The 26606-nt window shown below is 38.9% G+C and overlaps 1 protein-coding gene across 2 annotated transcripts in view; it reads left to right on the top strand.

Annotated features, from left to right (window-relative positions):
• Nucleotides 1-26606, top strand: part of LOC140200173 (paraspeckle component 1-like) — a 125329-nt gene that overhangs the window by 82098 nt on the left and 16625 nt on the right. For both annotated transcript variants that reach the window (XM_072263081.1, XM_072263086.1), the window contains one exon: nucleotides 26463-26563. In XM_072263081.1, the coding sequence (XP_072119182.1) occupies nucleotides 26463-26480 (18 nt within the window). In that variant the 3' untranslated portion in view covers nucleotides 26481-26563. The remainder of the gene's footprint in view (nucleotides 1-26462; nucleotides 26564-26606) is intronic.

Below are 26606 nucleotides of genomic sequence, written 5' to 3' on the forward strand. Positions count from 1 at the left end.
GCTGCAGTGATGATTGCTGTTCTGCAGCGGTCAGTGTTGGGTTCACTAGTTTTCACATATGTTTATGATCTGGATGATGGAATGGTGGCCTTATGGCTAATTTTGCAGGTAGTACAGGTTGGGTGAGGAGGCAACTAGAAGGACTTGGATTAAGAGAATGGGCAACAAAATGGCAGATGTTAAACAGGTAGGGAAGTGGTCATGCAGTTCTATTGAAGGAACAAAAGCATAGACTATTTTCAAAATGGAGCAAATTCAGAAATCTGAAGTGCAAAAGAACTTAAGAGGTCTAGTGTAGGATGCCCTAAAGGTTAACATGCAGGTTGAATCAGTGGTAAGGAAGGCAAATGCAATGTTAGCATATGCTTGAGCAGGGATGTAATGCTGAGGCATTGTTCAGACCATAGTAGTATTGTGAACAGTCTTGGACCCCATATCTCAAAGGAGCTGCTGGCATTGGAGAGGATGCAGAGGATATTTAGGAGAGTGATCCCTGTATGAAAGGGTTAATGTGTGAGTAGCATTTGATTGCTCTGGGCAGATACTCTGGAGTTGAGAAGAATGAACCAAATATTGAAAAGGCTGGTGCAGAGGATGATTCCAATAGTTAGGACTACAGGGCACAGCCTCAGAATAGAGGGACATCTCTTTAGAACAGATGAGGAGGAATTTCTTTAGCCAGAGAGTGTTGAATCTGTGGAATTCATTGCAACAGATGTCTGGAAGCCAAGTTATTGTGTATATTTAAATGGAAGTTGATAGATACTTAATTAGTAAGGGAGCCAAAGGTTATGGGGAGAAGGCAGGAAAATCACTGAGAGGGAAACACTTCAGCCATGATCAAATGGCAGAGCAGACTATAAGACATACAGTAGCAGCAGAATTGCTCTGCTATTTGGTCATGGTCTGATTATGCTCCTATGTTTTATGGTTTTATAACTGTTGCTGAACGAGTGTGGAACCCAAGGTTTCTGCATTCCTTGCCCAATGGTTGTAGCGAGGAGGTATGGCTTGGATGGTGGTGGTCTTTGATGTATGCTGCTTTCTTGTGGCATTGCTCCATGTAACTGTACTCAATGGTGGGGAGTGCTGTATTTACCACTTCCTGTAGCCTTTGCCATTCCTGGTCATTGGTGCTTTCATACTAGTACATAATGCGACTGGTTAGGATATGCTCTACTGTGCATCTATACAAGTTTGTCAATATCTTTGGTGATGTGCTGAATCTACGCAAATTTCTAAGAAAATAAATGTACTGCCATGCCGCCTTCATAATGACACTGTATGCTGGTCCCAGGATAGCTCCTCTGATACGTTAATGTCAACAAATTTAAAGTTGCTGAGCTTCTCTACCTTCATTCCCCTAATGGAGACTGGCTCATGGACCTCTGATGGGTTTTCCTGTAGTTAATAATCATCTCTTCAGCCTTGCTGATGTTGAGTTGGCCAGATTTTTTAATCACCTTCCTAATTCTGATTCATCACCACCTTTGATTTTGCCAACAACAGTGGTGTCGGTTATGGTACAGTTCCCTATACATGAATCAGTAAAGTGAACTTGCAGTTACAGCAAGCAGCTAGGAAGGCAAGAGCTATTGAGTACAAAAATATACACGTGTAACCCTCAGGTTTGGCTGGCAGCATTACTCTAGGGAAGACTGTCTCTAGCCTCACCAATCATGAAATTTGAGGTCCAAACTTCTTACTTGTGTGGATTCTGCGTGATGTGTTCCCGTTACAAATCAGTACCATGAAATAACAGACAGGACACCATATGCAATTAAATGGTTTAGCTTTATAATTCTTAATTTGACTAGAGGGTTAGTAAAGAAAAACAAAAAGAAAAGGGATCAATTTAATGAAACGGTCTTATGTGCACGTTGGAGCTCACAGTTTCCCTTCCATTGGTCCTCCATTGACTTCCCCCCGGGCTTTGTCGACTCCCGGCCCCACTCCAAGTCCACTCCTTTCAGGTGTCCACGACCTCTCCTACAGGCATTTTCTTCTTCTTCTTCCGCCAAGCAAAAGCCCAGATCACCACTTTCTCAGGTACACAAGAAAAATCACTCCCTTCATTGGATGTTGCACTTTCTGAAGCCCCCGTTATCTCTTGTCATAACCCAAACACTGCTGTTACAGAAAACCCATTATATTAGCAGTGAAACCTTTCCAAGGTGTTACACACCTCTTTGTTGAATTGAATGGAATGTTGATGAAATCTTACCTGGAATATTTTGTCTGGCTTCACTATCTAGGGAAGGATTTACTCGCAACAGAAGGAGTACAGCAAAGTTTCTCCACATTGATTCCTGGAATGGGGAGATGGTCCTACAAAGACTGATTAAACATCTGCCCCTATATACTTGAGAATGGAAAAATATGAAATTATCTCTTTGAAACCCAAAGTTCTTGTATGGTTGCTTTGGAGTTAGTTTCTGATTACAAAGATATCTAGAACCAGTCTTAAAGTAAGGAGCTGCAATTCAGGACAGAAATGAAACATGTTTTTGTCCAGATGATAGTAAAACATTTGGAATCATCTAATCCAGCGCAATGGAGTTCAATTACTGAGCATATTTCAGCCAGCTTGGTGTTTTTTTTAAGATAGTAAGGAAATAAAGGATTTTGGGAAATAAAGGGAAGGGCAGATGCATGATGAAACATGGAACCAGAGTGACATTGTTGCTTCATGAGGAATTGTTTGGGACAGTTCAAAATTTCCATTAACCCTACAATCTTACAGCAGTCCACAGTAACTCATAAGTGATCTGTTTTCAATTATAAGTTAACTTACCTATTAAGTAGTGTTTGACTTAGTAAGTTTTAAATGCTGAATTAAGCCTTTGTGCGAATGCTTCTATTGATGCTTTCATGGAAGGACATATGAGTTAAAGGCTTGTTGTATTTTGTGGGTTCTCCTTAACTACTGCAAGTTCAGTCACATAACCGTGATAGGATATTTTTTGTTTGGTAGTGTTGCCTTGAAGTGTGCTTGCTTGTGGATAAAGTTCTCCAGTTATTTATTTATACATTCTTTTTCCTATGACTTTAGTCTTTCCTAGTTACTAGTCAATACACAATTCATTAACCTAGGGAAGGAGCTGTCTGGTATTGGGTAGTATTGCACTATGCCAGTGGGACAGGGCATGAATGTGGATTAACCACAATCCTGTTGATTGGAAGAACAGATCTGAGGGACAGACTGGCCTTCTCCTGTTCCTAATATTGTAATAAAGTTCACAGAATTTGAGAGACTAGGGAATGGCTGTGTTGCTCATGCAGTTATCATATGATTACTAAGTGCCAATTTAGCTGAGGGTCATCATATTGGGATGCTGTGCTACCACCATTTTGCATAATAGTTCAATCACTTTTAAGAATTCTCACAATTCTGGAAAGAAGAGATTACACTGCAGAGCTTGTTGGCAAGACCGGAATTTTTTTGAGTAAAATCATATGGTTTGGGTATATTTTGGAACTGAGGAGGCAGAGAAGGGTGTGTGTGTGTGTGTGTATAAGAAAGGGGGTCTTAAATGGTGTAAATAGAAGTGAATTATTTCCCATTAAAAGCCATGAGTATTAATTCCAAATAATTTGTGGAAGGATCAATGGACAGATGATGACAATTTTTAGAGTCATTGTATGAAAGGGTAATAGAAACAGAACCCTCATTACACTTTGTGTTTTCATGTCCACTTGAAGAGCCTGAACTTGCAGATAATGGGCCCTGTGCTGGAGTTTGGGATTTGGGTCAGTAGGCATTTTTAATTGGCATGGAAGAAATGGGTCACATATATCCTGTAGGTTGATTTTGAGGTGATTGGTCAGTTTCTCATTTCTACCACCAGTTGTTTATATCTTGATACTTCAGTTCAAATTCCTCTGTTCTGTTTTAAATGACAAACACAAAAGAGCTCTTAATTTACTTCCTGACTAGTCGGAGATCTTAATTGTTTGGTACCAGGCTCACAAGATAATGTCTGTCATGCTCTCTTCTCACTCATCAGATCCCTGGTTTTCATGTTTCCATAAACCTACTTGAATCGCTGTAAAATTCACTATAACATTCTGTAAATAAATTTAAAGTGAATTGAAATGTGTAAGATTCCAGTTGTCCAGAAAATTGGCCGGTTTTGTAATTCCAATATCCCATGTGTGCTGGATTATGAGTTTTACTTTGTAATATTAAAACTACAAAAGAATGTTTTTTTTTCATTTATCTGTTGTGTGGCTAAATGATTGCTATCAATGTCAAATAAAGGCAATCTGCAGAAATTAAAAAGCAAACAACCAAGTGTTGAAAATCTGAAACAAAATCAAGGTGCTGGAAATACTTATCTCACTGTAAAGATGGGTTGTTGCCCCTATATTAATATGCTTAATTCTACAAGCACTGCTTGACTTGGGTGTTTCTTACTTTTGATTGTAAGATAATCTTCCAATGTGGATCCATGCTTGGAGGAGACTTTAAAAAGTTATTTGGTATATTTTTGTGTTATCAATTTTGAGTTATTTGAAGCATGAGTTTCAAAAGTGAAAGGATAATTTGATAACACTGGTCAACGGAACTATTGTTAAATCTAGCACAAATTTCCATACTCTTCAATCCTGAATGTGTTTCCAAGACTAGTCTCCAACCTAATCACAGTATTAAGGGAAAATGCCACCTTACAAAATGAATTCCAAAGTGTATTCTGGAAAAATGAGTTTAAATTTAGGCACTTCTAACTGCCATACATCATCTCCATTTTGTTAAAAGAAAGTGAATGAATCGCAAACATCTGCTAAAAGTGTGATCTCGTATACAAACCTAAAACTGTCAGTTTTAGGTTTGTAAACATGGGTGTACTATATGTATTTTTAAATAACCAGCTATCAACTTTGCACAGAATTTACAGTATGGAAACAAGCTTTTTGAACTAAGAATTCCATGTCGTAGTTATCCTTCACATGAAACATTTGTCTGAATTTTAGATCTCTGTGCTCTGGCCCTTCTCTGAAGCCACACAATTTTAAGTGTTCACCTGCTCTATACTTTGAATACCAATTATAGCTTCACTATTCTCAATATAGCAAAATTATCCTCATTTTGTTGTTTTAAATTTCTTGCATCAATCTTTTTTAAATCTACTTTGTCTGATCACTATAATTTCCTAAGCCATCCTGTTACGTCTGCTTTAAATCAAAAGCCCAGATGTTTGAAGTATGTAGTTTATATCAATTTGCATGAACTATTACTTCTAGGCGGACTCAACATCTTAGTGTGGAGCTCAAACTATATTAGTTTCTTTTAAAATCTGATACGGATTTAGCATTGCATCTCGAGATTTGTAACACAATGTATTCAAATTAAAATGCAGTATTGCATTAATATTTTTATGCTGTCATTCAATTGATGTACTTTCCAATAGGTCTTGTGAAGTTTGATCACAGACTAAATGTGCTGTTTCACAGTATTTTTCATTTATTCATAGACTTGTGTACAAAGGCAATCCAATCCCTCTGCACACCAACTTGCAATCTCTGAAGAGTAGTTTTTATTGGTTAAAACAAGTTGCAGTCATCCATTGAAAACAATTTATTTGAGTACATGTTCACTAGAAATCTGTAGCAGTGGTATAAGATGTATCTGAAGTGTTAAACAGATGGATATCAACTATCAGGGCAGGGAAATTATTTGAAGTGGTATGACATTTGAATATACTTAAGTTTAGAAGGTTCTTTCATGCATGTGCATTACTCATATTGTTGTAATTGTGCTTCCTTGGAGTTTTCAGAACACCAAAAGCAATCACGCTCTTGCCATCCAAAACCTACTCTACAATTGTTTCATCGAGTATTCTATCATAGAACCACAGAACACTACAGCACAGGAAACAGGCCATTCGGCCCTTCTAGTCTGTGCCGAAACTTTATTCCGCTAGTCCCATTGACCTGCACCCAGTCCATAACTCTCCAGACCACTCCCATCCATGTACCATCCAATTTATTCTTAAAACTTAAGAGTGAGCCCTCATTTACTACATCAGATGGCAGCTCGTTCCACACTCCCACCACTCTGAGTGAAGAAGTTCCCCCTAGACCTTTCCCCTTTCACCCTAAAGCTATGTCCTCTCGTATTTATTTCTCCTAATCTAAGTGGAAAGAGCTTATTCACATTTACTCTGTCTATACCCCTCATAATTTTGTAAACCTCTATCAAATCCCCCCTCATTCTTCTACGCTCCAAGGAATAAAATCCTAACCTGTTCAATCTTTCCCTGTAACTCAACTCCTGAAGACCCGGCAACATCCTAGTAAATCTTCTCTGCACTCTTTCAATCTTACTGATATCCTTTCTATAGTTAGGTGACCTGCTATGTCCTTGATTGTTCATCTGACCTGTATTTCCTGTTGAGGCTTCTCTACTACTTCATAGCCTACACTGCTTTATATCATCAGCAAATGTGGATTAAATTAATGTAGTGGATTATAAACAGCTTGAACTCTGATTCCTGTACTATCCCATGAGTGAGTTTCCCAACTGGAAAATATTCAATTCAACTAGCCCTCAATCCATTACCGAATATTGTGCTTGTATTTAATAATCTCTTATGTGATACCTTACTAAATGCTTTCTGAAAGTCTAAACACATGTTAACTCATTTGGTTTTATCTATTCTGAAACCTCGGGGGGGGCGGGGGACTACTCTTAGATTAGTCAAATATGATTTCCCTTTCATACATCATTGACTCTGCCCAGACCTACAGTATTATTATTTTCCAAGTACCTTATGGTCATTTCCTGAACAACAGATGCCGGTGTTTTTTCCTGCAACAGGCATCTTACTGATTTGTAGTTCTTTATTTTCTTTCAGATACTTATTTGCTGCATTCTAATCTGTAAGAGTTATTCTGTAAATCTGTGGAATATTGAAAGATGAAAACCAATGCATTAATTATTTCCATAGTTGCTGTGTTCAAAACTCTAGGCTGTAGGTCATTAATGGGTAAATCCTCAGAACCCAATTTCTCCAGTACTAATTTTCTACAGGTGCTAATTTCCATGAACTCTTTGCTCAAGACCTGTTCTTCTACACCATTTCAGAGATGTTTTCTGGATCTATTTGTTTTCATGACATATGCCAGTGATATTTGTCCTGATTCTGAGTCTCTGCTACTTTCATGTTACCAAGTATAATTTCTCCTCCCTTCATCTAAGAGGGACTTAAATTAAATATATCTCATCGACCTTTTACACAAGTATACAAAAACTTCTAGATTGTGTCTTGTTAACAACTTATTCTCTAATACCCTTTCTGAAGCTTAATTCCTCCACTGAATTCTGTCTTTAATTCTTAATAGCTATGTTTGGGCCTTTTCTTCATCATTTTGTCTTGGAGGTTGTTTTTAACGTAGTGAAAAGTTAGTGATTGCTTCTGTTGCTGTCATACATTTAAATATAGTTTCTCAATTTACCGTGTTGAACTCTGATAATGTGTCTTTGCAGTTGTTTCTAATCACAAATGAGAAAATCTGCAGATGCTGGAAATCCAAGCAACACACACACAGTGCTGATGGAACTCAGCAGGCCAGGCACCATCTATGGCAAAGAGTACAGTTGATGTTTTGGCCCGAAATGTCAAATGTACTCTTTTCCATAGGTGCTGCCTGGCCTGCTGAGTTCCTCCAGCATTTTGTGTGTGTAGACAGGTTTTGGATTTTGATATAAATCACCTTTTATCTTTTATTTAAAATTCTAGTACATTATGATCACTATTCCTTAAAGGACCCTTCACTACCAGATCATCAAGTAAGCACTTTCTAATTACACAGTACTAGATCTTAAATAGCCCATCCCCTCCCATTGGTTGCTCAACACACTCATCAGGAATCCATCTTTTATATTCTCTACAACTTTGCCTTTCACATTTTAGTTTGTCCAGTTCATAGGTAAGGTAAAATCCCTGCTGATTATTGTATTACCTTTCTGATTTGTATTATACCCACATGTACCAATCTTGGTGTTACTGTATATATAACTCCCACTGATGTCTTCTACTCCTTGTTGTTTCTCAGCTCATTCCATATTGGAGTTGCACAGTCTTGTTTTCATTCAGGCCATTTTCCCCTAAAAAATTAAGTGTGCTGAAATATTTAATTTGCAAACTGGTCATTTTGCACCAACTTTTCTTTTAAAGTAGATGATATTCCAGCATTGTACTGAATGCCGGCCCTCCAGATTTGCTGCACCTCTAGTTGAACTGGAATGCAGCAACAACACTTCATCCACCTGGCAATGTGGAAGATTACCTTGATATGTCCTGTTCACAAAGAATAATCCAATCTGTGTAAATAGCGTCAAATTTAGTCTGTTCTCAAGCCCCAGCAAAATGAATAATGATGCCATTGATAGTGGTATCAAACACCACTTATTCCTTAACATCCTGTTCAGTTTGGATTTTCCCAGGGTCATTCAATTCACCTCTGAAACTCAGCCCTGTGATCCAAGCTGTGATGAGATGGTGAAGTAAGTGTACCTGTCCTTGACATTAAGAAATCCTTGTAAATCATTCAATCCAATGGTTGGAGTATTACTTCATATAAAGGAAGATTTTTAATCTCAGATCCAGGACATCAATGCAGGAGTTGCTTGGGACTCTGTCTTTTCAGTCCCCACAGCTCTTCATGACCATTTTGAAATGCAATCTCCATAAAATGGGCAATTCCTTATTTTGAAATCATGCCTTTTTGTTCTAGATATTTCTGTGTAGGGAAACTCTCTCTCAGCATTCTTCATGTCAATCTGCTTCAGAATATGACGTTTCAAAAAAAGTATTGAATTTAATAGTACCTCCCAAATCTACAACTATTAGCACCATGGAGGTGAGGATAGTAGGTGAATGGAATTGCCACCACCTGCAAACTGAATGTCATCATGATCTGAAAGTATATTGCTGGTCCTTCATTTTCACAGCATACAGTTTCTGGAATACTGAGCTCAACGGGTGGTAGGGTTGGGCAATAAGTGCTTATTTTGCAAAAAAAAAAAAAAAAAAATCCCAAGAGCCTGGAAAAGTGAATAAACAATTATGAAATTGTGATCATTTATTTTTACTGACTAAATTTCTTGTTACAAATTCTAGGTGCATTCAGACAGTTTTTCCCCGCTCTGATTTTAATTGGACCAGTACTTTTTGTTAGCATTATCTCTTGCTGATAGACTGGTTAATGTTGCCCATAAGTGCTAATCTGAGAGCTTTGTGACCCATTAAACTTTGACACTCTGGATCTATCTGTTTGGCATTTATTGAGTGTTAACATTTATTCAAACTATTTAATTATTCTTAATCAAATAAAATAGATTCCAATAAATTAAGACAGATTGGGACCAGTACATTTGGCCCAATTAAACAGCTGCCCCATTTAGCTGAAGTTTCATGGAAATAGTTCAAAAGGTATATAAAAAAATTACAATCTACATCCAGTATTCAAAATGACCTTGTGAATTGCATACAGTAGAGCATGTGGATGAGGTAATTTTTTTTTTAAAATGGGGTAAAGGCAACAGCATTTTTTGATCACAGGAAGAGTAAATTTTGTCATCAGATTTAAGGTGGTGCTGTATCTGGCAATGTATAGCACCATGCAAATCACATTTACAGTTTATATGTGACTAAAAAAAATGGATTGGATGTGTAATCTTGATATATACTGTCGGTCTTCAGAAAGTGTGTGTGTTTGTGTGGGGGGGTGATTAAGAAATCTATCCAACATGACTCACATTCAGAAAGTAACCATTGTTTATATATTCAAGATTTGAACAAACCTGACACAGCTATATGCAAAATGCATCTATCCAGTGAGGTTCTATGTCCATGCTGTGCAAAGGATGCGTCTGGCTACGTTGATTCAGAATGTTCTTTCTCGTTGACTCTGGCACACCACCCAAGTTCAAATTTGTCATCTGACTGAATATATGTGCAGTATATACCACCAAATGAAACAATGTTCTTCTGTATCAAGGTGCGCCCACAAAACATATGGCACACAGTTCATAAAACAAAATATTGCCATAAATAAGTCAATAAAATATAATTCAAAGTGCATGAAGTGTGCAGCACAGGTAACAGTAGCAGTACAGTAAATAACTTGTTCTAGTGACGAGATCTCGGTAGTGGCAGAGTATTCATAAGTCTCACAGCCTGAAGGAAGAAGCTGTTACCCAGTCTGGTGGTCCTAGTCCTGATGTTCCTGTACCTCCTTCCTGAGAGTGGTGGGGATCGACAACAATGCTTTGGGCCTTTCATATACAATGATCCTGATATATATCACAAGTAGTGGGGAGGGAGAGAGACCCCAGTGATCCCCTCATAGCAAACTTTATCCTGAAGAATAACTTTGTTGGCAAATCAGTCAGGCCATCTTTCTCTACAAAATAGCACTTACAGGAAAAGGAGCACCATGGTCCTGAAAGACGTCTCGTTTTTACTGTGTTCTGTATCAGCAGTTATGGTCGAAATGACAATAAAAAGTGACGACTTGAAATGTAGATCCTGTCATTTGGAAAAATGGTTCTTCATCAGCACTTTCAAACTTGTATGAAGACCTTAGCTGATGTGAAGAAAAACCTTTGTTGCTGTTGTAAAACTCCTTCACTTTGAATGTTGACTAGTTACTGCTGCACATAGACATGGTTTGCTTCGTTTGTTGAACAATTGTTACTCAAACCTAATATCGTGCAGTGGTTATCATGCTGCATCACTGCATAGTATTTTTTTAATTTTTGTGCTCTTTGTCATAGTGTTTTTTTTGTGTTGCATCAGATCCAGAGTAACAATTATTTCATTCTTGTGTACTGGAAATGACATTAAACAATCTTGAATTGACCTATGTCCCTACCTCTGACATTATGGCAGAAAATCTTCAAAGTAGCTGAAGATCATAGAGCTCTGGTAACTATGAACATTTCCTTTTGTACCAGTCATATCTCCAACCACTGGAGTGATCTTATTTTTCCATCTTGTCCTCATCTTGAAACACATTGATTTCAGTTTCTTCTTTCCTCTCCACTCTCAATTTTGCCCTGATATCAAGGACATTCACTCTGCTCTTTGGAAATTTTGCTGTCTGGTTCATTTTTGAATTGATTGTGATGAACTCTACAACTGAGTGCCTCTACGAGTAGTCAAACTCAACAAATAGGTTATTTGGGATTAATTACCCTCCATCAGTATGAGTAGACTGGAGGAGGTGGTTATTTTCATTGGATGAGTCACTGAGTTTGAAAGTTACCAAAACCAAATATAACCCTATTTTTGAAGAGGAAGAGAAAAAGCAGGAAATAAAGAGTTTGCTTCATAGCGGTTGTGAGCAAAATGCTGCAACTTAAGAAAGTGGTATGTATGTACCAAGAAAGAGGTAAGATAAGGGAAAGCCAACATGGATTTATAAATACATAGTTTTTAACAAATGGTTTGTGAGGTTGTGACTAGTGGAACAGTTTGAGAGCAAACCACTGATGTGGTACATTCGGATGTTCAGATAGTGCCCACATAAGAGATTGCCATTATTGCAGTATGAGGATCGGTTTACTGCCGTCGAAGAGAATTGGCATAACATGGTCTTCAGTTGACTCCACTTGACCACTCTGGTGCTCAGTGATTGGTGCTGGGGCCACAGATGTTCAAAATATATACCAGTAATTTGAGTAAGGGAGCTGAGCGTAATATATCCAAATTTTGTGTTGTTGAGTGATGTTGTGGATTGAGGAGGTTACAGAAAAGCTTCATGGGGCAATAGATAGGCATGTTTGATGGAACCATGTGCTGAAAAAATAAAAGGCAATTCACTTTGGCATTGTTTTATAAAATGGTGGTAACAAAGGATGTTGGTTTTCAGAGAGACTTTGGTGTCTTCGTGTGTAAATTACTGAATATGCGGGTTTAACCAGCAACTAAGAAGGCAAATTGTATATTGACCTTCATTGTGCACAGATTTGAGTACAGCAACAGAAATTCCTTGCACCAATTATGCAGAGCTGTGGTGAGTCTGCATCTTGAATATTCTGTACGTAAATATAACATTCCCATTTAAGAATAGCAAAAGTTGACCAGATAAATTTATGGGGTGGTGGATTTGCTGTATTTGGATTGATTAGGCAGATAAAGAGATGGTTCTTTTGAAACATATGAAACTCTTCTATAGTACAAATGGTTAGATATGGTATTAATTCCCTTGCGGTATTGGCGAGATTCAGGAGTAATATTTTCAAGAAAAGGAAACAGCAATTAATGACAGAGACAACAAGAATTTTTTTTTTTTTTTGCCAGGCATAGTGAGGATATTTGGAAAATCGATATAGGCCACATAGTGTTGAGTAGTGCACTTGGCATGGGTGGAGTGAACTACTCCTGACCTTACTCAGTATATTCTAATGTACAATGTAGAATTTCAACTAGACTGATATATTTATCACAGGTACATTGAAGCAATGAAATACTTTGTATCAACAACACAACCTAAGAAGTGTTGGGGGCAGCTCACGTGTTGCCACATGTTCTGGCACCAATGTAGCATGTCCACAATTTTCAGCAGAACAAACCCCTTTCCCCTCTCCCACCCTCTCGCTGATACACACAGTCACGTCTCGAACCCCAGGACAGGCCACCTCTGTCGTCCTTGGCCATGGACTCTCGGACTCTCAGGCACTTGGTCTACTTTCGCAGTCACATCAAAGTACAGGCAGGTGGGCAGAGGAACTGGGTGGCTCTGTTGGCAAACAATGAAATCAAATCCCAAAACGGAAGTGACATAGAGTCATTGTGTGTACAGTTAAGAAAATACAAGGGTAAAAAGACATGGTGGGGGTGGTATGCAGGCCTCTGAACAGTAGTCAGGGTGGGGAGTACAAATTAAAAGGGAGATAGAAAAGGCTTGTAAAAAGTGCAATGTTACAATTGCCATGGGAGATTTCAAAATGCAAGTCGATTGGGAAAATCAGGTTGGTGCAAGATCCCAACAGAAGAAATTTGTAGAATGCTTACGAGATGGCTACTTAGAGAAGCTTGTTGTTAAAGACCACTAGGGAAAAGACAATCCTTGATTGGGTGTTGTGTAATGAAATATTTATTAGGGAGTTTAAGGTAAATGAACCCTTAGAAGAATTAGTAAATAGAATTCACCCTGCAGTTTGAGAGGGAGAAACTAAAATTGGATGTACTGTATTGGTATTACGGAGGCATGAGAGAGGAACAGGCCGTAATTGGTTGGGGATATCTGCAGGGGTGACAGCAGAGCAGTAATGGCTGGAGTAATTCAAGAGATGCAGAATCAGTTCATTCCAAAAACAAAAAAGCATCCTAAAGGGAGGAAGAAGCAACCATGGCTGACAAGGGAAGTCAAGGACAACATAAAAGCAAAGGAAGGGGCTTACAACATACAAAACTTAATGGGAAGCTGGAAGATTGGGAAACTTAAAAGCAACCGAAGGCAAATAAAAATGCAATAAGGAAAGAAAAGATGAAATAAGAATGCAATTTAGCCAATAGTATTGAAGTTTTTTCCAGTTATATAAAGAATAGAAGAGAGGTAAGAGTAGATATTGGACTGCTGGAAAAGTAGTAATTGGGTACAAAGAAATGACAGACAAAATTATTAAGTATTTTGTGTCAGTCTTCACTTTGGAAGACACCAGCAGTCTGCTAGAAATTTGAGAATGTCTGAGCGTAGTCATTATTACTAAGGAAAATGTGCTTAGGGAGCTGAAATGTTTGAAGATAGTCAGTCACTTGGACCAGATGGACTATGCTCTAGGGTTCTGAAAGAAACGGCTGAAGAGATGGCGAAAGAATAAGGAATGATCTTTCAAGAATCACAAGATTCTGGATTGGTTCTAGAGGACTGGTAAATTGCCATATCACTCCATTCTTTAATAAGGAAGGAGGCAAAAGATGGGAAATTATAGGCCAGTTAGTTTGTCTTGAGTGGTTGGCAAGACATAAAATGTCTGTTACTAAGGATGAAGCTTCAGTGTATTTGGAGGCTTGGTAAAGAAGGCCAAAGTCACCATGGTTTTCTTAAAGGAAGATCTTGGTTGATGTATCTATTAGAATTCTTAGAGGAAATAACATTCAGAATAGACAAAGGAGGGTTGGTGGATGTTTACTTGGATTGTCAGAAGCCTTTGATGGTACATTAGGCTGCTAAGTAAGATAAGAGCCCATTATATTACCGGAAAGATACTAGCATGGCTAGAAGATTGGCTGACTTACTGGAGGTACAGAGTGGGAATAAAGGAGTTTTGTTGGCTGCCAGAGACTAGTGGTGTTCTGCAAGAGTTAGTGTAAGATCCACTACTTTTCATGTCATATTTTAATGGTCATTGGAGAGGCAGCTCGTGTTGAGCAATCAGGCAGCCTGCAGAAGGACTTGGACAGATTGGGAGAATGGGCAAAGAAGTGGCAGATGGAATATAGTGTAGAGAAGTGTGTGGTTGTGCATTTTGGTAGGAGGAATAAAGGTGCAGAGTATTTTCTAAACAGGCAGAAAATTCAAAAATCAGAGTGCAGAGGGACTCGGGAGTCCTTGTGCAGGATTCCCTAAAGGTTAACTTGCAGGTTGAGTCGGTTTTAAGTAAGGCAAATGCAATTGGGATTCATTTTGAGAGGGCTGGAATATAAGTGCAAGGATGTGATGCTGTGACTTTATAAGGTATAGGTCAGACAGCACTTCTGAGTCGTTTCGGGCTCCTTATCTAAGAAAAGACATGCTGGCATTTAAGTGGGTCTAGAGGAGGTTTACGAGAATGATCCTGGAAATAAAAGGGTTAACATGTTAGGAGTGTTTTATGGCTCTGCACCTGTACTCATTGGAGTTTAGAAGAATGAGAGGTAAACTCATTGAAACCCACCGAATATTGAAAGGTCCAGATGGAATGGATGTGGAGAGGATTCTTCCAGTAGTAGGAGAGGCTGATACCAGAGTGCACAATGTCAGAATACAAGGATATCCCTTTAGAACAGAGGTGAGGTAGAATTCATTGCGACAGGCTGCTGTTGAGGCTAAGTCATTAGATATATTTAAAGTGGATCTTGATAAATTCTTGGTGGCAGGAGAGTGAGATTGAGTGGGTAAGTAAATTAGCTATGATTAAATGATGGAAAAGACTGGATGGGCCAATTGACCTTAATTCTGCTCCTATGTCTTGTGGTCTTATGTTCTTGAATCTGGACTTACAGACTTTGATCTTCAATCTTCTGGCTTTGACCTCCAATGACTTGCTGATTACGTGCTTGGAACTCTGGTGGTTCATTGGCCCTTGAACCTTCTACCTGCATGGTTCTCTGATCTCGAGACTCACTGATCTGAGGAGTAGCCAGCCCTCATCCACAGGGCCTGCTGACCCAATGTCAATCCACAAGGATTATTGGCCTTCTACTGCGTAGCACTCTAACCTGGACTCTGGCTCCTGCAGTGACCTTTCATTTATTGCCCCTTACCTCTAGCTTCCCTCATCCCTGTCCCTAAACTATGCCCTAATTCCTTTCACTGCCCCAAAACTATTTCTGTGAACCTAGAATAAAACTAGATCTGAGCCATGACATTAACAGACTTCTAATGCCCATTTGCAAGATTATTTGAACAACAAAGTTCATTGGCTATTTCATCATGTAAAATCTCCTTGCAATACTTGAGTGTGTATATTGTCCCTCCGTCATTGCCATCACTTGTCATACCAGAAGTCCAGTTTGTCTTCCTGAAAGGTGGTTATTATAATTTATATTTGTTTTGTTCTTTTGAGGTTTGTATTAAATTTTCAAAGCAATTTTTGAAAGGCATTTGTAATTAGCATGGCCAACAAAAATAAATGAAGAGTAATAGGTTTTAGTTTCATATATAATTCCTGTGTATCATATAACTGTATACTGATTCCACAATATACTTTCAAGTTTTCTTTTGGTTTTTAGTAATTTACTACAGAAGTTGCAGTCTATAAATAAAACAAACTTTACTTAATAAATTCCATGCAATAGTACTAAATAAGCATCTAGAACTCTTATTTGCGTGTAAGCTTTTAAATGTTTTGAAGTCCCTGGTGACCTATATTCTCTGTGGAACTGCTGTTATATTGCGGTTGCCAATGTAATGCATAGAAACTGTTACAATAGTCCCTTGTGTATTGTATCTTGGTAAATGTTAATTAGCAGCATCAACATTCTTCTCTAACAATCTATCACAATCGGGCCCTTTGGCCCAATGAGCTCATGTAGACCACAGTGCCCACGCGAGTGGTTCTGTTTTCATGCATTCATTTCCTATAAGCCTACCCCTCTATGTATCCATCCAAATGTTTCTTAAATGATACAATTGTACCTGCCTCAACCACTTCCTCTGGCAGGTTGGTTCATACACTCACCACCCTCTGTGAAAAGACGCACTCAGGTCCCCTTTAAATCTTTCCCCTCACCTAAAATCTACACTCAGACTGTTTGTTTGTGGTCTTCTGCTGCTGTAGCCCATCCAGTTCAAGGTTCGACGTGTTGTGTGTTCGGAGATGTTCTTCTGCACACTACTATTGTAACACGTGGTTATTTGAGTTACTGTCACTTTTCTGTCAGCTTGAATCAGCCTAGCCATTCTGCTCTGACCTCTCTCAACAAGGCATTTTCACCCTCAGACCTGCCACTCACTGGATGTTTTTTTGTTTATTGCACCATTCTCTGTAAACTCCAAAGACTGTTGGATATCGGCAGTTTCTGAGATGGTCAAACCACCCCGTCTGGCATCTACAATCGTTCCATGGTAAAATCGCTTAGATCACATTTCTTCCCTGTTCTAATGTTTGGTCTGAATAGCAACTGAACTTCTGACCATGTCTGCATGCTTTTATGCATTAAGTTGCTGACACATGACTGGCTGATTAGATATTTGCATTAACGAGCAGGTGTACTTAATCAAGTAGCTACCGATTGTTGCTCCTAGTTTTGATCGCCCCTAAACTTGTGGTGGGGGGAGACCTTATTATCTTTCTTATTTATGCCCCTCATAATTTTAAACGTTTCTATAATGTTACCCTTCATCTCCTATGTTCCAAGGACCAAAGATCTTGCCTTGCCAGCCTCTCAACCTCTGCCAATAACTCAGGCCTTCCAATCTTGGCAGCATCCTCATAAATCTTTTCTGCACTTCTTCCTGTTTAACCACATCTTTCCCAAAACAGAACTGTATAGTTATCCAAGTGTGACCTCAGCAATGCAAGTGTAATGTCATATCCCAACTCCTGTACTCAGTGCCCTGAAAGATGAAGGCTAGCAACCTAAATGCCTTTTTCACCATCCCATCTTATCAGTGCTGGTGCTTTCAACAAACTGTGCACTTGTGCTCCTAAATCCCATTTCACAATGGAAAGGGATATGGCCTAAGGCTGGTTTGACTCTCCAAAGTGCATCACCTCATACTTAACTGTATTGAAATCTATTTGCCACTCCTCGACCCACTCCTCAAACTGATCAAGAACCACTATAATATACAATAACGTTCTTCACTATCAATAACTTCCTGTCTATCCAAAGGTCAGTAGATCCTGTCCCTATGGTAACTTCTGCACTATTGACATTAGGTTGACTGACCTGTAGTTTCCTAGCTTAAGCTTACTGCCTTGCTTAAACAACAGAACAACATCAGCCACTTTCTAGTATTCAGGAACTTTTCCAGTGGCTGATACTGAAGCAAGTACTGTATCTCAAGGACCTCTGCAGTTTCCTCACAAAGTCCAAGGATGCACTTGGTCAGGGCCTGGAAATTAGTCTATATTAGTCTATATAATGTGCCGTGAGATTGCAGATATCTCCTACATGGTAACATGAATGTCCTTCAAAATAATTCTTCTTATTTCTGTTATCTTTTCTCTTGAACAATTATGATTTTCTTTTCCATAAACACAGAGAAATATTCATTAAAAATCCCACCCTTCTCCTGTGGCTCAAGGCTCTGGCAGCCCTGTTGATGTCTAAGGAGATCTACTGTCTCCCTAGTCACCCTTATAATATAGCTACAAGACTTACTGGGATTTTCCTTAACCTTACCTGAAAGATCTATCTCATACCCTTTCTTTCCCTTCCTGACTTCCCTCTTAAGAATGAATACTCCTAATCTTTTTATCACCATCAAAGGTTTTGCTTGAACCTAACTTCCTAAATCCAATGTATACTTTTTTCTCGACCAGTGCCTCACATTTGCTAAGGTTCCCTAAACTTGCCAGGTTTACTCTTCACCCTAACAGCAACTGGTGCTGTCACACACCCAAGGAGACTTTTTAAAAAAAAATACATAAATAAAAGCTTTCCATTTGCCAATTGTTCCTTTCCCTTCAAACAAGTGCACCTAATTAACCTTTGCTGGATCCTGTCTAATTCCCCTAAATCCTAACATGGACGACTTCCTTCTTTTTCCCTCCTTTTTCCTTTTTTATTATATAAGAAACTTTATTTAGGTACACTGAATTAGAAAACTAAAGAAATGAATTAGCTGCTAAATATTTGTGGTTTAATTTATCTTCATGTCTAAACATAAAAAATATAGAGAATACTGTACATTATTTATCCTTTTATTTTTCACCTTGTTATGATGTGCAAAATAAACAGTTAGATTTTTGATGTCTTTACAGTTTATGCTGAGGAAAAGCATTTTTTGTAATGCCTGGGATTAGAAGTGTAACTTATAACATAGCAGCAGTAAAATTTGCATTTTGCTTCTATCTGTCTTCAGTTTGGTAGCGGGTATTTATCACAGCTATAAATGGAACATTGTCATTTTGTCACCTTTAGAAGTGTGATTTTCATAACTTTGCTCTTATCAGTTGGGAATAAAATTTGCATCTTAGTGATATATTTGGGTTTTTTAAAACGGATATTTAGAAGACCAGCACATTTTGTTTTTTTTATTAAACAAACTAAAGCTAATATGCTTTTCAAGGAAGAAAATGCAACTGTTTTTAACTTTACGTATGATTGAAAAGGAATGCAAAAAGTAATGCAGCTTTGGGTTTGTCAGGTTATCTCTGCATCAGATTGTGTAAATGATCGTAGGGTAATGCTTCCATTTCTTTAAGAAGTGAAAACAGAACATTTACTGACAGGAAATATCAATGCTGCTGTACAGGATTTTTATTTGTTTCCTCTGGATGTTCCAGTTTCCTCCTACATTCCAAACGTGGTTGGTGTTTTGTGGCATGCTGTGTTGGCACCAGGAGTGGCACGTGCCAGCTGCTCAGCAGAATCCTCTCTGCTTTGATTCAATGCACATGTGACAAATAAAATTAATCTTCAATCTTGATGGAAGTACACTGGAACTTGCAAAGGTTGACTGGGAGAGGCTGTTTGCAAGTAAAGAGACATCTGGCAATTGGGATGCTTTTAGAAACGAAGCAAGGAAAATTTAGTGTCCACACTGAACAGAAGAACAAATCTGGCAGGATTAGGGAATCCTAGATGATTAGGGATATTGGGACTCTAGTCAGGAAAAGTAAATTTGAGGGACATCAGGAGGGCAAAAAATAAAGGGGATTTCTAAGAAATTGTATAAGTGCGTTAAGAGCAAAAAGATAACTGGGAAGAGAACAGAACCCTTTAAGGATCAATGTGGTTATCAGAACCTGGAGCTCTAGAAGTCACAGAAAATGAGGTCTTAAATGAAAATTTCTTGTCTCTGTTTACAATGGATAAGTTCATGGAAGCTAGGGAATACAAGAAAGAAAGTGATAATGACTTAAAACATATCCACATTGCAAAGGAGGAAGTGACGACAGACTAAAACACATAAAGGTGGATAAAGCCCCAAGGTCTGAATAACTGTATCCTAGGGTATCATGAGAAGGTAGGGAAGAAATTGTTGGAACACTGTCAGAGATATTTGTATCATCACTAACTGTGGGTGAAGTTCCAAAGGGCTGGATAGTGGCTTTATTATAAGGATGGAAGGACAAGACGGGAAACTCCAGGCTTAGCGTCACTGGTAGAGATCTTGAGAGACAGGAGTTAAGGACTGGTTAGGATGGTCAGCATTGTTTTGCATGTGGGAAATAGCCTCACAATTTTTAATGAGTGTTTTTTAAGAGGTTACTAGGAGGATTGATGAGAGGAAGGCAAACTCATGCATGGTAGGCTGGTCCAGAAGGTTGGATCACATAAAATCCAGAGTGAGCTAGCCAACTGGATACAAATTTCTTTGTAGAAAGAGTCAGTGAAGTGTTGAAGGGTTGAAGTCTGTGACCAGTGCTGTGCACAGGGATCAGTGTTGGATCCACTGTTCATTATCTGTATTAATGATTTGGATAAGAAGGTAGTTGGCATAGTTAGATTTATGGATGACATCAACATTGTTGGTATAGTAGACAGGTTATCTAAGGCTACAACAGCACCTAAATCAAATGGGAAAGTGAGCCAAAAACCAAAGATTGGCAAATGGAAATTATCTCAGACAACTGCAAAGTGTTGCATTTTGCTAAGTTAAACCAGGGCAGGCTTACACAGTAAATGGCAGACTACTGGAGATTGTTCTCGATCAGAGAGACCTAGGGGTATAGGCACCTAGTGCCCTGAATGTGGTGATGCAGTTAAACAGGGTGGTAAAGGGATTAGCATGTTTGGCTTCATCAACCAGTGCATTGAGTACCTGAATTGTGATGTCAGGTTACAGCTGTACAAGAGAACACAGTTTGGATTATTGTGTCCAGCGCTACTCATCTAGCTACAGGAAAGATATCTCTAAGCTGTAAAGGGTCCCGAAAAGATTCACAAGGGTGATAATGGGACTGGAGGGCTTGAATTATAGGGGAAGACTGGATAGGCTGGGGCTGTTCTGTCAGGAGCATAGGAGGCAGATTGTGGACAATAAAGATTATAAATCAAGCGTAGATAAGGTCAGTCTTGTTACACAGTAGGGGAGTTTAAAACTAGCATGTCTAGATTTAAGGTGAGAAGGGAAGGATCTGAACTGAACCTGAAGGCAGTTCACACACAGGGTAGTGGGTATGTGGAACAGGCTGTCAGGAAGTGGTAGAGGCAAGTTCATTAACTATGTTTAAAAGATATTTGGATGGGGAAATGGATAGAAAGATTTTGGAGAGATATGAGCCAAGCACAGGCAAATAGGACAAGCATAAGTAGGCAATTTTGTTGGCATGAACAAATCTGGCCAAAGGACCTGTTTCCATGCTCTATGTCTATATGACATTGGTCATATATTCAGTCTAATGTAAGATGTTGACATCAGCATAGCACCAAAAGGATACAGAAGTGTTTTGTAGATTAGCATGTCCAAAATTTCCAAGACATTTTTGTATGAATCATAATACAAATAATATGAGGTCTAGTCAGGTGTTGGTAGTGTACAACCAAGGCGTTGCAAAAGAGAAAAAAGTATTTCTGCATAATTAGTGTTTTGGTATCTGGGATTTGTACTGGGTTCACATGTATAAATTTGCAGATGACACCAGTTGTTGGCTGAATTTCAGATGGGGACAAAGAGGCATACAGGAGTGAGATAGGCTATTTGAGTGGTATAGCAACAATAATCTTACACTCAATGCTAGCAAGACCAGGGAAGGGGAAGTCAGGAGAACACACACCAGTCCTTGAGTGGTCAGTGGTGGGAAGGGTAAGTAAGACTCCTTGGAGTATGAAGAGAATTTCAAATTGGGGCATTGGAACCTATAAAAGAGTCTTGATTAGCATTTGTGTGGATGATATTTAAACACGGCAGAATACTGGCAGCAGAATTGTTGAGCTGAAAGTAATGGCGTGCAGATAGTTACAAATTCACTGGTTACCGAATTCCAAGATGTGAAAGGACACGAGTACTTCCAAGCAGATGAGTGTCATTTCAAAGTTGGGAATACGCACTTTAGAAAATGGCTTGACATGGTTTGGTAAAAGTGGCTTGACGATGGATCCTCCTGGTTCGCCAGAATGAACGACGTGCATGTAATTAGGTGTTTGGCTGAATAAATAATATTGCAAGAGATATGGTGCCATCAGATTATATTTTTACTGGAACCAAGTGAGGAAGACATGGTGAAAAGCATTGAATCAGATTTAATATCACTGGCATATCTCTTAAAAATTTTATTTTGTGGCAGCAATACATTACAATACATACTTTTAAAACAAGTTAAAATAAAAAAAATGTAAAACATTAAATTAGTTCATTGCCCATTCAGAAATTTGATGGTGAAAGCAAAGAAGCTATTCCTAAAAATGTGTGTGTGTGCCTGTCTTCATGCTCCTGTACCTCTTCCTTGATGGTAGCAATGAGAGGAAGGCATGTCCCGTGTGATTGAGGTCCTTAATGATGGATGCTGCCTTCTTGAGGCATCACCTTTTCAAGGTGTCCTTGGTGCTGGGGAGACTTGTGCCCATGATGGAGCTGGCTGAGTTTACAACTTTCCACAGCTTTTTCTGATCCTGTGCAGTGGCCGCTCCATACCAGACAGTGATAGAATGGATTAGAATGCTCTCCACTGTAGACCTGTGGAAATTTGTGAGAGTCTTTGGTAACATACCAAATCTCCTCAAACTCCAAATGCAATATAGCCGCTGTTGTGCCGTCTTTGTAACTGTATCAATATGTTGGATCTTTGGCGATGTTGACACCCAGGAACTTGAAACTGCTCACCCTTTCCACTGTTGATCCCTCAACTTCCCCTTCGTGACGTCCACAATTAATTCCTTGGTCTTACTGACAATGAGTGCAAGGTTGTTGCTGTGAAACCACTCAACCAGCTGATCCATCTTATTCCTGTACGCCTCCTCATCATCATCTGAAATTCCGCCAACAACAGTTGTGCCCTCGGCAGTGCATCCTTGAGCTGGGGCAGTGTAGATTGACAGCAAGGATGAGATGTTATTTCCAATCCATGCTGGCTGTGTTCTCCCGGTGAGGAAGTTAAGGATCTAGTTGTCAAGGGAGGTTACAGAGGCCTCTGATGGTATGATTGTATTGATTGCAAAGCTGTAATCGATAAACAGCAGCCTGATGTAGATCACTGGAAAACTGTATTGTTTTCAGGAGTAGCAGAGTTCAAAGAAATGGCCCACAACCGTGAAGAGAATGTAATTTCTATCTTGGTGTTAACTGCAGTCTGATACAGGAAAGAGGGTGCTGTTTTGAAGCACTTTAGAGAGGGAAAGTAAGTTGAAAATGTTAGGTTCTGGGAACCAGAATGCCAAGGGATTATTTTAAGAAGTGAACTATTACAGTGCTAGATACTAAGAAGTCATGTGTAATGGCCACCTGACAAGTGATACCAGATTTAATATCAAACTAATCTGAAATGCTTACACTTTATTGGACTTGATGATAGGTGCCTTGGGTACAAGAAAAAGCTTGTTTATCTGCAATGAAGAAATTTCTTTTTCGGATAATAGTAATGTTAAAATATATAAATTAGGTAAATAGATAAACTAACTCATGGCGGAGGTTTAGATTCAGTAATTTGGAAAAATGAGGATAAAGTGAAAGGAAGGTGAGGGCAGGAGAGGTTACAAAAGTATCCAGAATAAAGAAAAAGACAAAGAGCTTGGAAAGGGATAAGAAATTAACCTCTTGTAATATGGGGCAGGATTGAAAAGCTAATGAATATAGAACAGAAGGTGTTATATCTGAATGCACACAATATACAGAATAAAATAGATTATCTTGTAGTGCAGTTAAGAGATTTGCAAGCATGACATTGTTGGCATCATTGAGTCGTGGCTGAAAGGAGACAACAATTAGGACCTTAACAAACAAGTACACGTTGTGTTGGAAGGACAAACAGGTAGTAGAGGGGGGTGGGGTGGTTTTGTTGGTAAAGAATCAAATCAAATCCTTAGGTAGGATCTGATAGGATTGGTTGATATAGAATCTTGAGATAGAGTTAAAAAATTGCAGGGGTAAAAAGAAATCTCAAGGGGAGTTATATACAAGCCTCCAAATGATAGCTAGAATGTGACATACAAAGTACAACAGGAGATAGAAAAAGCATGCAAAAAGGGTAATGTTACAATGGTCATGGGAGATTTCAGTATGCAGGTTGATTGGGAAAATCAAGTTGGCGCTGGATCCCAAGAGAAGAAATTTGTAGAATGCCCATGAGATGGCTTTTTAATGCAACTTGTGTCCACTAGGGAAATGTCATTTCTGGATAGGGTTATGTGTAATGAACCAGAACTGAAGGTAAAAAAACCCTTCAGAGATTTATCATAATATGATAGAATTCACCCTCCAATTTGAGAGGAAGAGCCTGAAGTTAAATGTATCAGTATTACAGTGGAGTAAAGGGAATTATAGAGGCACGAGAGAGGAGTTGAAGGAAGGAAGCACTAAGGGATGGTGGAAGAGCAGCAGTAGATGGAGTTTCTAGGAGCAATTCTGAATGTGCAGGGTAGATTCATCCCAAAGAGGTATTCTAAAGGATGGATGAGGCAACCGTGAATGGCATGGGAAGTCAAAGACAGCATAAAAGTGAAACAGGGCATATAATGTAACAAAAATTAGTGTGAAGCTTTAGGATAGGGAGGCTTTTGTAAACCAAAAGTAGGCAACCGAAAAAGCAATAAGGAGAGAAAAATTGAAATATGTAGCAAACTAGTCAATAATATAATATACCCAAAGTTGTTGTTTTTTTTAAATATACTGTATAAGGACTGATAGGTGAGAGTGGATATTGGATTGCTGGAAAATGATGCTGGAGCGGTAGCAGTGGGGGGGGGAATGGCCGATGAACTGAACGACTATTTTGTCAGTCTTCTGTGGATGACACCAACAGTATGTCATAAATTCAAGAGTGTCAAGGGGCAGAAGTGAGTGTAATCACTATTACTAAGGAGAAGGTGCTTAGGAAGCTGAATGGTCTGAAGGTAGATAAGTCACCTGGACCAGATGGACTACACTCCAGGGTTCTGAAAGAGGAGCTGAAGAGATTGTGGAGGCACCAGTAGCGATCTTTCAACAATCACAAGATCCTGGAATGGTTCCGGAGAACTGGAAAATTGCAAATGTCACTCCATTCTCTAAGAAGGGAGGGAGGCAATAGGAAATTATAGGCAAGTTAGCCAGTCTTAAGTGGCTGGGAGATGTTGGAGTCCAATATTAAGGTTAAGGTTTAGGGGTACTTTGAATCACATGAGAAAATAGGCTGAAGTCCTATTGGAATCCTTTGAGGAAATACCAGGCAGGATACACAAAGGAGAGACAGTGGATGTAGTTTATTTGGATTTTCAAAAGGCTTTTGACAAGGTGGCACACATGAAGCTGCTTAACAAGATAAGAGTGCATAGTATTACAGGAAGGATACTAGCATGGATAGAAGATTGGCCAACTGGCGGGGGCAAAGAGCGGAAATAAAGGGGGCCTTTCCTCCTTAGCTGGTGGTGGCTAGTGGTGTTCCACAGGCGTTGGATTTGGGAACATTTCTTTTCACATTATATGCCAACAATTTAGATGACATAATTGATGGCTTTGTGGCAAGTTTGCAGACGATAGAAATATAGTTGGAGGGGCAGGTGGTGTTGAGGAAGCAGGGAGTCTGCAGAAGACAGATTAGGAGAATGGGCAAATAAGTCGCTGATGAAATGAAGTTTGGGGAAATGTATAGTTATGCACTTTGGTAGGAGGTATAAAGGTCTCGAATATTTTCTAAATGGGAAGCAAATTCAAAAATTGCAAAGGGACTTGGGAGTCCTTGTTTAGGATTTCCTAAAGATTAACTTGCAGTTTAAATCAGGAATAAGGAAGGCAAATGCAATGTTGGCATTCATTCCAAGAGGACTAGAACACAAAAGCAAGGCTATAATGCTGAGACTTAATAAAATATTGGCCAGACTTGGAAGTTCTAGAGAATGACCCTGGGAACGATAGGGTTAACTTATTAGAAGCATTTGATATCTCTGGGCCTGTTCTTGCTGCAGTTTCAAAGAATGAGGGGGGATCTCATTGAAACCTACTGAATTTTGAAAGGCCTAGATAGAGTAAACGTGGAAAGTATGCCCTAATTCTGCTCCTGTGACTTACAGTTATTGCACCAGATATATTTGAGACTTTGCATCTGAACCAAAATAATTACTCATCACTGGAAATGATCAGTTCAGGAGAGAATGTCTTTCACTGGGGGCAAATACCTCTGTCAGTAATAAAGCAGATAACAAATGCAGAACAAAACTCTTGGAGCATGGATAGACTAGAAGAGGTAGAAGTTTTATGGTTAATTTTAAATCATGTTATTCCAAACCTAGATGAATAAGCAGTGACACAATGAGGTACAAATAAGAAATGCTGAGATGGCCTTTTCAAAGATTAAGGAGACTTTGGGAGTAAAAGCAAGGGCGTAAAGGGAATTACAAATTTATAAATGGCATGCTTTTTACTTAAATGCCAAGATCATATTAAAATCATGTAAAGATGAAAATTCTTATTTTTATTTAATTTTCATCTTTTGTTTATAGGTGATTTATGTTGTATGAAGGGAGAAGGCACGGAATACTGAAATCCACCTTTGGTGCTATACGTTTGTAGTGCAATGTTATAAGATTCAGCACACATTGTGGTAAGTGTTCTTTATTTAGAATGACGAGTAAATTAACTTTTTT

The sequence above is a fragment of the Mobula birostris genome, chromosome 7 (genome assembly GCF_030028105.1).
Source record: "Mobula birostris isolate sMobBir1 chromosome 7, sMobBir1.hap1, whole genome shotgun sequence".
Classification (NCBI taxonomy): Eukaryota; Metazoa; Chordata; class Chondrichthyes; order Myliobatiformes; family Myliobatidae; genus Mobula; species Mobula birostris.